General features: G+C 40.8%; 1 protein-coding gene across 3 annotated transcripts in view; it reads right to left on the bottom strand.

Moving 5' to 3' along the window:
• The window catches only part of TECPR2 (tectonin beta-propeller repeat containing 2), an 879,235-nt gene that overhangs the window by 181,221 nt on the left and 684,838 nt on the right, over window positions 1-13,176 (bottom strand). For all 3 annotated transcript variants that reach the window (XM_069638097.1, XM_069638099.1, XM_069638098.1), the window contains one exon: window positions 19-167. In XM_069638097.1, the coding sequence (XP_069494198.1) occupies window positions 19-167 (149 nt within the window). The remainder of the gene's footprint in view (window positions 1-18; window positions 168-13,176) is intronic.

The following is a 13,176-nucleotide window of genomic DNA, read 5'->3' as shown; positions in this document are numbered from 1 at the left end:
CAATTTAAATATAGTTACCTGTAAAGGCGGATCAATTATTATCCATGCTGGCAGCATCATACTGTGGTTAAGAGGCTGCGTTCCCACCCGGAAGTAGATAAGACCACTTGTATCGCAGGCCCAGATATGTTGGTTTCCACAGGTTAAGCTGACCAGTTTAACAGCACCTAGTGAGAAACACAAACTCTTAGTAATGGCAAGCCCATATCGACAAGAACGCCACACACGTTTCTATTGTCCTGAAATATTAAATTGGAAGTTTAAGGTAGATTAAGGCAGAATGGCACCAAAAAGGTGACACTGGTTTCTGAATGTTGCCTTAATGGTCGATGCTCAATTCATCCAGTTATATCCAACTCTAGCAGGAGCCAAAATGAACAAACTTGCCATTTAGGGTCCACATACTCGTGATGTGCAAGACTTGTGATGACTAGAGCCTGTTTTCTTTAAATAACTTTGTACGCCAAGTTTTCTTTTCTAGAACCACACAGTAAAAGTTGCAGGACCATATCTCCCAGTACTACTCAAGGGTTTGTTTATTTATTTATTTGTATGGCGCACTCGACCAGGGGGTATCTGGGCACCTTTACATGGCGAATTACAGGAATACTATCAACTTAGTTACAGCATTTACATAGAATGGATTGACAGCAATAGAGCAAAGAGTACAGTAGGAAATGCAATAGACACATGTGCAAGCGTATATATACATATATACAAAATGAGACAAGAAACGTCGAAGTCAGTCTAGGAATCAGAACAGACAGAGTGGGTAGTCTTATTTCTAATATTTTCTAGTATGAGCAAGACAAGGGCGGGCCATGGATGTCGTTGGTGATGAGCCAGTTTATAATGTTGCACCAGAATATATAGAAGGGTTGGTCTGCTATCAGGGAAGTGGGTAAGGCGTTCCACGCCTGGGCTGCCATGACCAGGAAGCTAGTTCCCCCTGCCTTTTTTAGATTAAATCTGGGCACAACTAGGCATGCTGAATTGATGGTCCTAGTAGGACGAGTTGAGGACGGTTTGTTAATTCTCTCAGAAAGGTATGAAGGGGCTGAATGGTGAAGGCATTTATGCGTTAGAGAAGGTTTTGAGCATGATTTTATCTTTAGTGTTGAGCCATTTGGTCTGTCTCCTCAGATGTGAAATGTGTTCTCAACTGGGTATACCAAGAGTGGCTCCTAAGGCATTATTTTGCAAAGTTTGGATTTTCTTGAGGAGGTATTTGTTGGCCCCTAGATAAAGAGCATTCCAATAATCCAACTTGGATAGGATAAGAGCTCTCGATAAGGTAGCGCAACTTTCCTCCGACAAGAATGGTATGCATGCTCTAATCAATGTACATGTGTAGGCTGTGCCGGAAGCCAGGGAGCCAGGGAGCTGACTTGTCTGTTGAATGGGAGGGCTTGTTTACTACTTTTTCCACATTAATAGAATTGACATCAATGTTAAAGGCGGTATAGTTCTGGCCTAGTTTGTTGAGGTTGGATGTGGAACCAAGTATTAGCAACTCAATCTTGTTATCATTCAGGCATTCTGAATGATGAGGTACATTTTATTCACCAAAGCCATGTCCCTATCATACTCGCCCGATAGGGGTATGAGGATCTGGGTGTCTGTCGTCTGCATAGTTAGTGTAGGTGAAACCCAGATGATCTAGGTCATTGAACAGTGGCTTTGTGAATATGTTATGCAATGTGGGGGAAACACAAGAGCCTTGTGGTACCCCAAAGGTTGTAGGGATTGGGTCGGCCTGTGCAAGTGGCGAGAAGACTCGCATGGTCCTGTTATTAAGGAAAGATTTGCTCCAGGTAATGGCACGTTGTGAAAAGTGCGTTTCAGAGGCCAAAAGGTTGCAGAGAACTTGGTGGTCCACCAGGTCGAAGGTGACCAAGAGGTCGAGAAATAGCAGCAGGGCTGTTTTTCCCCTTGTCCTTCAGTTCGTCAATGTGTTTTTAGGTCTATTAGTGCTGTCTGGGTACCGTGACGTGGTCTGAAGCCCGATTGTCAGATGCTGAGGAGGTGATTTGACTCCAAGTACTCCAGAATTTGAATATAGGCCACTTTGTCAAGGATCTGGAGTAAAAAAGGTACAGTGGTGATAGGCCTATAATTAGTTGGGATAGAAGGATCTAGAGTCTGTTTTTTCAGGAGGGGTAGGACCCAAGACTCTTTTAGATTGCAAGGGACAGTGCCAGAAGTAAATGAGGAATTGATCAGTTTGGTTGGGGTGGGGTATATAAAACTATTATGTTCCTGTCCAAAAAGCTAGGTGCTCACTGGCAACTCAGCACTTCCACACAACCACCACAAGCAGATTCCCAGGGCCTCCATTTGTTATTTTTTTCTTTTTAAAACACATACCCTTTCAACCGCAACATAATAGCTAATAGGACATTATAGACCTAGAACTCAGCCAGTACTGGTGCCCATTATGTTCCAGTAAAATAAAAATAAAACTTTTTTTTAAAAATGGGGTTGGGGGCAATCTTTCTGGGGTGAATACAGGGAACTGACTGGGTTGCCAGCGAGCGCATAGCAATGTGCTGAGGGGCGCCAGAGAGCAGGTCTGCCAGGTGCATGACATCAAAGAAACAGTGGCAGGGAGGAGGGGGGCAGGGGGGGGTAGAATCAAATCCGGGCCATGACTGCCACGTGTGGCCTTGCCAGCATTGATGCAGGCAGAGACAAAGACCAGGGTCGTATATGAGAGAAGATGCAGCCGGGGTGAGGAAAGGAAGTGTGCTGGCAGTGGGACTCTGAGCAGTACTTCTGTCATGAGAGGGAGCGCCGCACTGGGAGCCCTACCCACAGCGCACACAGGGCAACTGGTGTGTCTTCCCCACATTGGCTTCTTTCCAGGCTATACAGTCAGTCAAAATTCTTTATTTCAGCTGAAAGGGCATTAAAGTTCATAAAGATAATACAATTCCATTCTAATATTATTACACAACCTAAAATATACAGAAACTTTAAAAGTCCCACAAAAAAATCTCAATTTCCATAAATTAGTAAAATCACATCGGCAAATTTAAAATATACAGTGCATTCAAATAACATATTAAATAGGGCAAAATAAATAAAAGTACAGCGCTCAGCCCCAGTACTATCCCTGGCCAGATTCAGGGCCTTATTCCTCTATCACCATGCCAATAGATATATTGTGCGGTTGCACAAGTAATAGGTTAAAGCTCTGGTTTAAAAACTGCAACGCTGGAGCAGCTTGGCAGATTCCTTTATACAAATTTGGCGCAAGCACAGTCGCCTCAGATTAAGTGTTTCTACGCATGTTAAAGTTCATAAACGTTTCAAAATAAAGGCCACACAATGTGTACATTGCCAGTATCTGGTCTCCATGCTGAAATAAAAATTGCTACGGGTAAAATGTCTAATCTAAACCGGAGATACAAAGATCTCTCAAGAGGCGGACAGACTACGTCTAAATATGCCTTTCAACAGCACGCTGAACTGGACTAAGTATGCTGGGCCCAGCTTTAAGAATGCTACATTCACAGCTGGATTTTCTAGGACTCTCCAGGACATGTGGTCTTTCATCTGCTTGGTTTCGTGGATAGAGAGAGCCTGTGGGTTTTCCCAGAAGTCAGACCTGTCCAAGTTCAAAAGAGTTGCCTTCACGTGGTTCCTAGTCATTGCATCGACTTCCTACCATCACATACCATTCAATCTAAAAAAAATAAATGAATCGAAAAAAATTGCATCGAATGCATTTTTTTTTTAATGGGGGCTCCCAATCCCCCTCTTTTTAACCTTTAAACCCATTATAATTAATATAAACCCTTTACCTTTAAAAAAAATGCATTCAATGCTTTTATTTCCCCACAATTTTTTCGATGGTAAGGCATTCGATGGTATTGCATTCAATGCAATGACCAGATACCCCTTCACGCGTGCAAGCTATTTAAGGCTTCTTCCACCCGCTAAGCTCAAGATGTGCATTTACCCTTCACAATGTTTTGACAAGTCCTCCGAACTCCATACCTTTATCCAATGTAAAGCGGTTTTGGGCGAGGCATAAAATATTACTGAGTGGTTAAGTTCTAGATGGAGTTTCACAGAGGGTGCACTAAATGGAAGTTATAATTTACTCTGCTGCACTCAAACGAACGCATTTATTTTAACAGAGGTTTTTGTTTACTTTTGCCAGCATTGCGAGCTGGGAAACGCTCTTGCTGGTGCTTGAGAGCCCGTTGCTTCCTGGAGGAGGCAGGGCTGGGGACACGCACGTCACGATCACGTGACTCCCTGATCTCCTGATAACGACGAGACAGCCACCCTCGCCGCATTAAGCCCGATAGGTGTAAAGGGCGCCGACTGTTTTGCGGCTGTTTGGCGCGCTGTGGACGCAAGTATAAACGTTGAGAAAGCTAGGAGTAGATATTTTGTATCCTGGTGGTTTGGATTAGGTGCACGTGACCAAGTTCGTAAATATATTGTAATATAACCACCTGGTGGGGGGGGGGGTGGGGGGGGGGGAGAGTCGGTTTAAGGCCTGCTCCTCAAGCTGTCGGGCGCTCCCATACAAGGTGGATTTGTGGAACATTGCATTTGCATCTTCCTTTTGACGTGAGACTGGTGTTATATCTGCTCTGCATTAGTGGTTGATAGTTACTCATTGTTTTACATTCCATCTACTGATTTTAAAAAGCAGAAAATATAATAGTGGTCTCGTTATATAATACGAGTCTTAAATTGCTCGCTTTTTCTGAATATTTTTATATTTTGAATTTTGTTTTTATGGTAGTACTGCTTGAGGCACCTTGTTTACTATTTTTTATTGGTTTTAATCTATTGAGATTATCTTATGCATTATCATTTATAGTGAAAGGTGTGTATCGTGAGCACTATTCTACCTCTGGTACCGACGTCTGAATTTACAGACCAGTGAAATTTTAACTGACCTACTGTTTGGTAGGCTAGAAGGTGGTGCCTTATAGATATTCTGTACCCTCTACTATCATGGCTCCAAGCCCAGGTACTCATAACCTTAGGGCAAAAAAAGGCAAACAAAGTACACCAACAACTAATATAACGATAGAAACCAAGAAAGGGGGGAAAAGAAAAAATAATAGGAAGGGAGAGAAGAAAGAGCTTATTTGTGAGATTAAAGATGTACCTGATCAACCCAAAATATTTAGTTTCTTAACTATTAAAGAAAAAGTATTGGTACCTGACACTAAACAGCCCCACCCACTCCCCTCTAACAGCTCAATGATTGATAATAATTCTTTGTTGACACTAGTGCACAATCTGAGGTGTCAATCCATGGGAATAGATAAGGATCAAAACATTTCTGCAGTTGAGGATATTGAAATGAATAATATTTAATGGATCTAATCTATCTGACACTCCAGATTTGACTAAATTTGCACAAGAAGATGATGTCGGTAATGAGGAAGCGGTGTCATGGAATCTTACAGAGAACTCATTTAATAATTCTTTTAATAGAGACATGGGTGGGGTTAATGAAAATCCCCTTGAGGTTGGAGAAAAATTTGACGCACTCACTATTATGATGGATGTTCTAATGACCATTTGTACTAAGTTGCTTAAAGAACAAAGGGATATTAAGGTACTGGTACAACAGAACATTGATAATACTAGATCCCTTGAGATTGGGATAAAGGAATACTGGAGGGTGGTGGGGTGGGGGGAGTATCCAATGGAAATAAGTGATGATCTTGGAGATTTGAGCAAATTGGTTTTAGCGGTCGAAAATGAAAGAAAGAAAGAACATGCCTAGTCAAATTCACCCCCCCCCCAGGAGTTGCCCAATCCTAGGGATAATACACCAGAAGAAATAAGTAAGTGAGAGTGTTGTTGAAGTAACAGTATCTCAAGGTTTGAAGAGACGCACTAGGCGAAAAAGGAAAAATAGAAGGCCCACTCGGAAAAGGGTGGCGATGGCTAAAGTCATAACTACAAAAAAAATTAAAAAGAATACGATGGCCCTAGCAGCTACGGTTTCTCCAGACTCTGAATGTGTAGAAGTGGGGAACCACTTTGAAATTATTGATCAGCAGAAACTGGACCCAGGCAAAAAAACGAAAACAAAAAACGGGGGTTTACAGAACTGAACACTTACTACTACTACTTACTAAAGTAATAAGCAGGAGATGGAGGAATTAGGATCCAAGGATAGGGTACTTATGGGAAACAATTTTAAATATGTTACAATACCTCGGAATAGTAATGATATGTCTCTTACTAAAACAGAGCAGGAAATATATATTAGGGAGATGGAGCGTCTGGCCATGCATAGTAATTATAAAATTGGCATGGCTAACTTAGTTGGAATGAATGAAGAGCCTTTGCTTCCAGTGGGAAAAACCATAAAGATTATAGAAAGGGGTACCACAGATGAAAGCCCCTTTCTAAACCGGGCATGGTTATTGAACAAATTGTCATCTATACCGCAGTTACAAAATATTAATACAGGGGACATTGAATCTATTATCCTACCAGAAATTGGTAGTTGGGAAAATTGGGTTATTGCCCGATTTAGATCTGCGGTGTTTGTTGACCTTATACAGGAAAATTATAATGGAATATGGGGGAATGAATATGAAATTGTGATATGTAATTCTCCCACATATAAAAATATCAGTGCAGTAAATAAGGGTTTGGAGGGGTATCCTCCGACTTGTATTGAATCTGGAAGTAATTTAAAGGAGATGAACTCTTTGGAAGGAAACACCCCATGCTCTAATTGAGATGAGATATGCACTAATGAATATACCCTTCTCTCTTGGAATTATAGGGGTTTTAACTCCCTTTTACATAAGGATGGAATACAACTACTCTTGGAGAGTGACATTTTTGCCCTCCAAGAAACTTGGATCACTGGGGAAATCTTATTGGATGGATATAATATATAGCAAAAATCTGCCGATAAAGGTGAGAAGGGTCGTCCATATGGAGGACTCTGTATTGGGATAAAAAATCATTTTAATTATAAACCATGTGAGAAACATGGGAGTCTTCGGAATGTCATGTGCGCATCTATAAATAGAGGAAGCCCTACAAGGAAACTTCTACTTATAAATATCTATTCTCAACCACATGGGGTCAACTTTCGGGAGATTGGGGAGTATTTCAACTTAACTCTTGATAGCTGGATTTTGGAATCACCTGATTCTGATATTTGTATAATGGGAGATTTTAATGCCCATTGTAATATAGCCGCAAAGGATATGAATAGGTGTAAAGAATTGTGGGAGGAAACAGCTATAATTGCATCAATACAATTACAGGATTGTCTTGGGGTAGGGGGCAAAACCAGCAGACCCTATTAGGCTGTCGATGGATGAACTTGATGTCTGATTGGGGGCTTACGTACTTGGAAACAAATATAGGTACAGGGGATGGGAACACCTGGACTAACGGAAAGGTTTCTTACAGGCTAGACTACATGTTCGTTAATAAAAATCAAAGACGTACAAACATCTCGTTCGAGCATGTAGATATCTATGTGACTTAGATGATAAAGAGAGAAGTAAAAGAATAACAAAGACACATTATAAAAATTGGATAAAGGATTATAAATACAATACCAACAATGCTAATTGGAGATGCATACATAAGTTATGTAAAACACATGACTCAAAAAAAATGTGGTATCTCTATCGCCAATTTTTAATGGATGAAGACAATAGGGAAAATAACGATGTTGGTCAGGAGGTTTGGAAACAATATATTACTAATCTCTTTTTCAAGACCAGTCACATATCGGCTAATACTAGCCTAAATCCATGTGGTATGGCCAATCTCCCCTTTGATATCATAGATATTCTTAAAGTGATCTCAAAAATGAATTCCTCTCGTGCCCCAGGGCCGGATGGGCTGGCCAACATCGCTATAAAACAAAACCCTAAGAAATGGGCAGGTATCTTTCTCCAACTATTCACGAGTATATGGGAAACAGGTATTATACCGGAAAGTTGGAAGAAAGCTATTGTTATCCCCATTTTTGAAAAAGGGGACAGAAAACTGCGGATAGTAGTTGTAAGATGTTTTGCTCCGTGTTAGTAAACAGCTTGAATAATTGGATAGAGGAAAATAGTCTACTCTCCATTCAACAAACGGGATTTCGAAAGGGATATAATACCCTGGATAACCTGACTATGCTGAATTACATCATAGCTAACTCAAAGGACAAGGGGGAAAAGTTATATGTATGTTTTATAGATTACTCGAAAGCCTTCGACTGTGTCAATAGGGGACTTTTGTGGGAGAAATTGAGAGGGAAAAAGATCTGCCCAAAAATCCTTCATTTTTTTGGAGGAAATGTATAGGGATACTACGGTGACCATCTGCTTGGGTAAAGGAAGGATGATGTCATCTGAGATCAGAACTAATACTCAACTAATAATCAGGACTCAAGCAGGGTTGTGTTACCTCTCCTATACTGTATAATTTATATGTGTTAGATATGTGGGAGAGTTTTAAGATCTTAAACAATTTCCCACCTATTGTGGCTGGGAAACCAATATGTGGACTTATGTATGCAGATGACACTATCCTCATGGATAAAATGCCGATAGGACTGCAAAAAATGTTGGTTTGTCTGTTTATTCTGAGGCAAACAACCTCAATATTAATATAAATAAAACAAACATTATGGCATTTGGAGTTACTAAACAGGAAAAGAAAAGGCTCATCTCCAGATGGCATATTAATAATATTGAATTGGAAGTTGTTGATGTCTATCCCTATTTGGGGATGCCCATCCTGTGTAAACCATGTATTAATCTTTTCCAAGAGGCAGTCAATTTGAAAATTTTAAAGAAATGGAATGTGATAAGGAAATACATAGCTAGTAAGGGTGGCCACTCCATTGAAGGTTTTTTAGAAATATATAAGAGCTGTATTATTCCAGGAATTATGTATGCTATAGAAACAGTGGAAAGTAAATATCTGAGTAAACTAGACCAACTCGAAGGGAAGCTCTGGAGGCCAGTTCTTGGGTTATCCAAAGCTGTGCCTATACAAGCAATAAGATGCGAGTTGGGGATTATTTCCCTCTCCACGTGGTGGAAAATAGGATGTTGTAAACTTTATTTTAAAATAATATTGGGGAAAGAGGGGAATGAAAGCCTTCTTGTCTCATAGGAAAAAACAAGAGCGAATGCAGGTTTAAGAATTCCTATATGGTTAGTTTACAAAATACAGCACTAGCCTTCCTTGAAATTTTAGGTTTTAATGAACTCACGGGGAAGGATAATATTGTACGTATCTTGAAAAACCTCAAAGAAAAAGCATGTATTTGGGATTTGTGTGAAAATCAGTCCTATTTATATAATATCCCCCGATATACAATGTATGCTCTTCAAGACTTTAAACCAGCCACTCCGAAACAATATTTGTTAAACACAGGTAATAGGACTTTGAGGAGATTTATTTTACAGTTACGTATGAACACTCTCTCATGTAATGAAATAACCGGGGCTTGGCCTAATATACCCCGTGCTGAAAGATTGTGTAGGCACTGTAAATTAGAGGTGGAGACAGCAAGACACATTTTAACTATGTGTATTAAACTAAAGGAATGGTATTATAAAGGGTACTTAGTTGGTGACCTTCAAATGATTGAATCTAATCAATTTTGGTCAGTAATTTATGATGGTGAAATTAAGGATTTTATTGGGGCAGCCTTTTACATTTGGAAGCAAGCTATTTTTTAAACTATTGGCAAATTATATCTTTCTTTTTGAGAATGTGATATCTTCTTTCAAATGTGATAGATACCCCGTTTGTATGATTTGATGTGTGTGTTTTTATTGGAATAATAGGAAACAGACCGAAAGATGCCTCTTATTTTAAAATGTACCATCTCTTCTTATTTATGGTTAACATGAAATTAATGTATGCTTCTTGTTATTGATGTAATTGTTTTTGTTAGTGTATAAGGTTTTAATTAACCAAAATGCACTTTAAATTAATAATAAAAAAAATAATAATAATACTTTTTGGAGGAATTTATTCTCACAGCACTTAGATTACTTAAATTGGTATGACCCCAAAATGGCAGCTGGTAGTGCTTGCTTCTTCAACAGGTCAATGGCTGGTGAAATGGCACTGCTCCAATGGCAGCAGAAGAATGAAAGAAGGTCACCACTGTACTTCTCCAAGGTAAGTGCTGACCTTGCAAGTTGTCTGCCCCACCCACCTTTATCTTGAAAGCGCGCTCCCAAGTAATCATATTATGTAACCTGCTTCATTAATAGCTAAAGAGATAGGTCTCTTTTTGGGGAAAGGAGGCTTGAAAACCATTGCTTTTGATTTCTCAGAGTTTAGGGACAACCTACATTTGTGCTGGAAAATAGTCAGAGCCGTTCTAAGTCCAGCTGGGGAGGTGAAGAGTAGCACCTCATCATCAGCATAGAAGAGTGCAGGGTATGTATCAGAAGCCAATCTTGGAGGGTCCCGGCACCCATCAATCAACCTGTCAATTTCTTGAATATAAATGTTGAAAAGTAGGGGTGCCAGGACACAACCCAGCCCAACTCCTATGCAGACGTCAAACTCCCCTGTCATCTCCCCGCCCAACCCATAGCGAACTCTAGCCCCATTGATAGTATAGAGGGCAGATATGATGAAAACCAGCACAATAGGGGCATGGTGTGCTAGCATGCTTTGCTAGAGAACATCCCTAGAGACTGAGTCGAACGCGGTCTTTAAATATAAAAAAGCGGCATAGAGGTACATTTTGTTTCAAAATGTGTATTTTTGGATCAGCAGGTGTAACAAGAAGCAAGGATCTAAAGTGCCTCTATTCCGCCGAAACCCAGCCTTAAGGTCGCTAAACACTTTCTCACTATCCACCCACTCCTGTAAGCGTGATAGTAACAATTTGCCAAAATGTTTTCCCACACCATCCAAAAGGGAGATTGCTCAATAATTTGTTGGCTGTTCCTTACCCCCCACACTCCTTTTTATGTATGGGAACTATAATAGCTTTCCTCCATGAGGTGGTTATCTCCCCGCTGGCCAGGAACGTGTTGAACACTTAACAGAGGACCGGAGCCCATATTGTTGGTTCGTCTTTAAACAGGTCTGCAGGAATTAGATCTGGACGAGCAGCATTATGATCTTTAAGTGAATTAATGGCAATGACTACCTCACTAACCGTGAAGGCAAGGTTGGAGCTAGGAGATACATTCCTCAAGGCCATACTAATGTCTGTGTTGGAGGCTGGAGAATTGATGCCGCCAGGTGACTTTCCCTATTGTACAGTATAAAGCCAAATCCCCTTTTAGCTCCTTCCCAGAGACCATTTTCCAGAAAAGACACAAATCTCCGAATTTAAGAGCATTGTCGAGTAGGGACCATTTTTTAATCTTAATCTACGTAAAGCTGTTTTATCCACTGGCTTGGGTTTTATATGCTGATCAATTTTCCGTTTTGATGCCAGACAGTCCTTAACAAACCATTTCGGCTTGTGTATTAGCTGATTCTTGATTCTTGTGGCTAGTTGAAATTAATGGGATATGGTTTAGATTAAGCTTCACATATTCTTCCTGTATAAGTGTGCTGTTAGTCTACCCATTACAAATAACAGATAAATTGTCTAATATTGACGCGTAAATAACAGATTTGGAAGCTCGATCTAAAACCTTTGACCATTTGACGTGTTTACACGCATGTCCCTGTAGTTCCAAAGTGAGGGCATGGAACGGCGCTATAGCATTGGCAACCACTTTTAATTTACAAAACAAAGGGGGGTCTGGGAGTCTCTCTACCAGCACAAACACGGCCCATTGACCTGTTCTTCAGTGGATGGCCCCTGGGAGAGTCTCAACCAAGTCTTTAGTTCACTGTCCCTTTTCCAGAGGAGAAATATCCCTGCATATCAGTCTTTGTCCTGCACATGGGTAGTGCAGCACCGAAATGCGAGGCAATTCTCCTCTGAACAAGAGTACCAACAGCAACCTTTAATACATGCACTTTTAATTTACTTTTATTTTCAAACTTCAAAGGGTAGTGGTCACTCTCCAGCCGATCGCAAATCCTAAAGTCCCTCAGCCTTGCCCAGGCCTACCCGGAAATCAGCAGATGGTCAATTAGTGAGGTACCATTGTGGCTGTGAAAGGTATTCCTTGCAGGCTGGTCCTTGGCCCATGTCCCATTGCAGGCTCTCAGATTGATACTAAATAGAGTACAAGCCACATTTATCGCCAAACGATGCGTTCTAGAAGAAGCTGGGGAATTTCAACAAAGAATATTCCAAGCCATGTCCTGGACCTCCCATAAGTCTGCAAGCTAATTAGCGGCTCAAACTGCAAGTTAAAATCACCGGCAACAAGAGTAAGACTAGGCTGAGGTGGTGAGGCATACATGTCAGTCACAAGTTCTTGCAGGCGGGTCAGAGTTGGCAGTCCCAAGGTGGGTCTATTATAAATATTAAAAACAGACACTAAATCATTATTAGTCAACCAAACTAAAAGTAACTGTAGGTCAGTAGAACTGATATCCTGGACTTCTATCCTCCAACCTAGAGTGATGACCACCCATATTAGGATGCCACTGCTCAGTCTACCATGGCACCCTGTGTGGCTGCTATATGAAAAGTCTGGTACCCGTGGAGGAAGACCGGATGTAGAGCCCACGTTTCTTGCAAAATTCTCATTTGAAGGTCTTGTACATGGAAACACCAGCCGGGGTCCTCCAACAGCCAAGATCATTTTATAACCCCTTTCTGGTTCTGTCCGCTGTTGGACGGCCCATCCGAGTCAATCCACTGAATCTATATTTTGAGTTGCATTCATGGGTTCCTCTATTAAAATTGTGGCCAACAAAATTAAGCATGGATGGGCGAGCTTGCGAACCATTAACGCAACTGCCAACTGATGCATAACCTCCCCCCTGTCATGAGCCTTTCAGAAGTCAGATGACCTAATACAAATTATGGACGGAAATGGAGGATATGCTCCAAGTTCAATCGTTAATAGACCATGAACTAGGGATTGTGACACCAGAAATACACAAATATAATCACAATTGGTATTAAGAACAGGGCCTCAATTGAAGAACAGCCCCTTGTATTGCGGATCCAGAAGATACATTTGTTTTTCAGACTTTCCGTATCCTCAAAAGCATTACAATGGAGCTTTGGGATATTAATCATCACTACAGATAGTCCACTGGCCTCCCCAC

The sequence above is a fragment of the Ambystoma mexicanum genome, chromosome 14, assembly GCF_040938575.1.
Source record: "Ambystoma mexicanum isolate Mex_15411 chromosome 14, UKY_AmexF1_1, whole genome shotgun sequence".
NCBI classification, from domain to species: domain Eukaryota; kingdom Metazoa; phylum Chordata; class Amphibia; order Caudata; family Ambystomatidae; genus Ambystoma; species Ambystoma mexicanum.
This window is presented reverse-complemented; position numbering and strand designations above follow the sequence as displayed.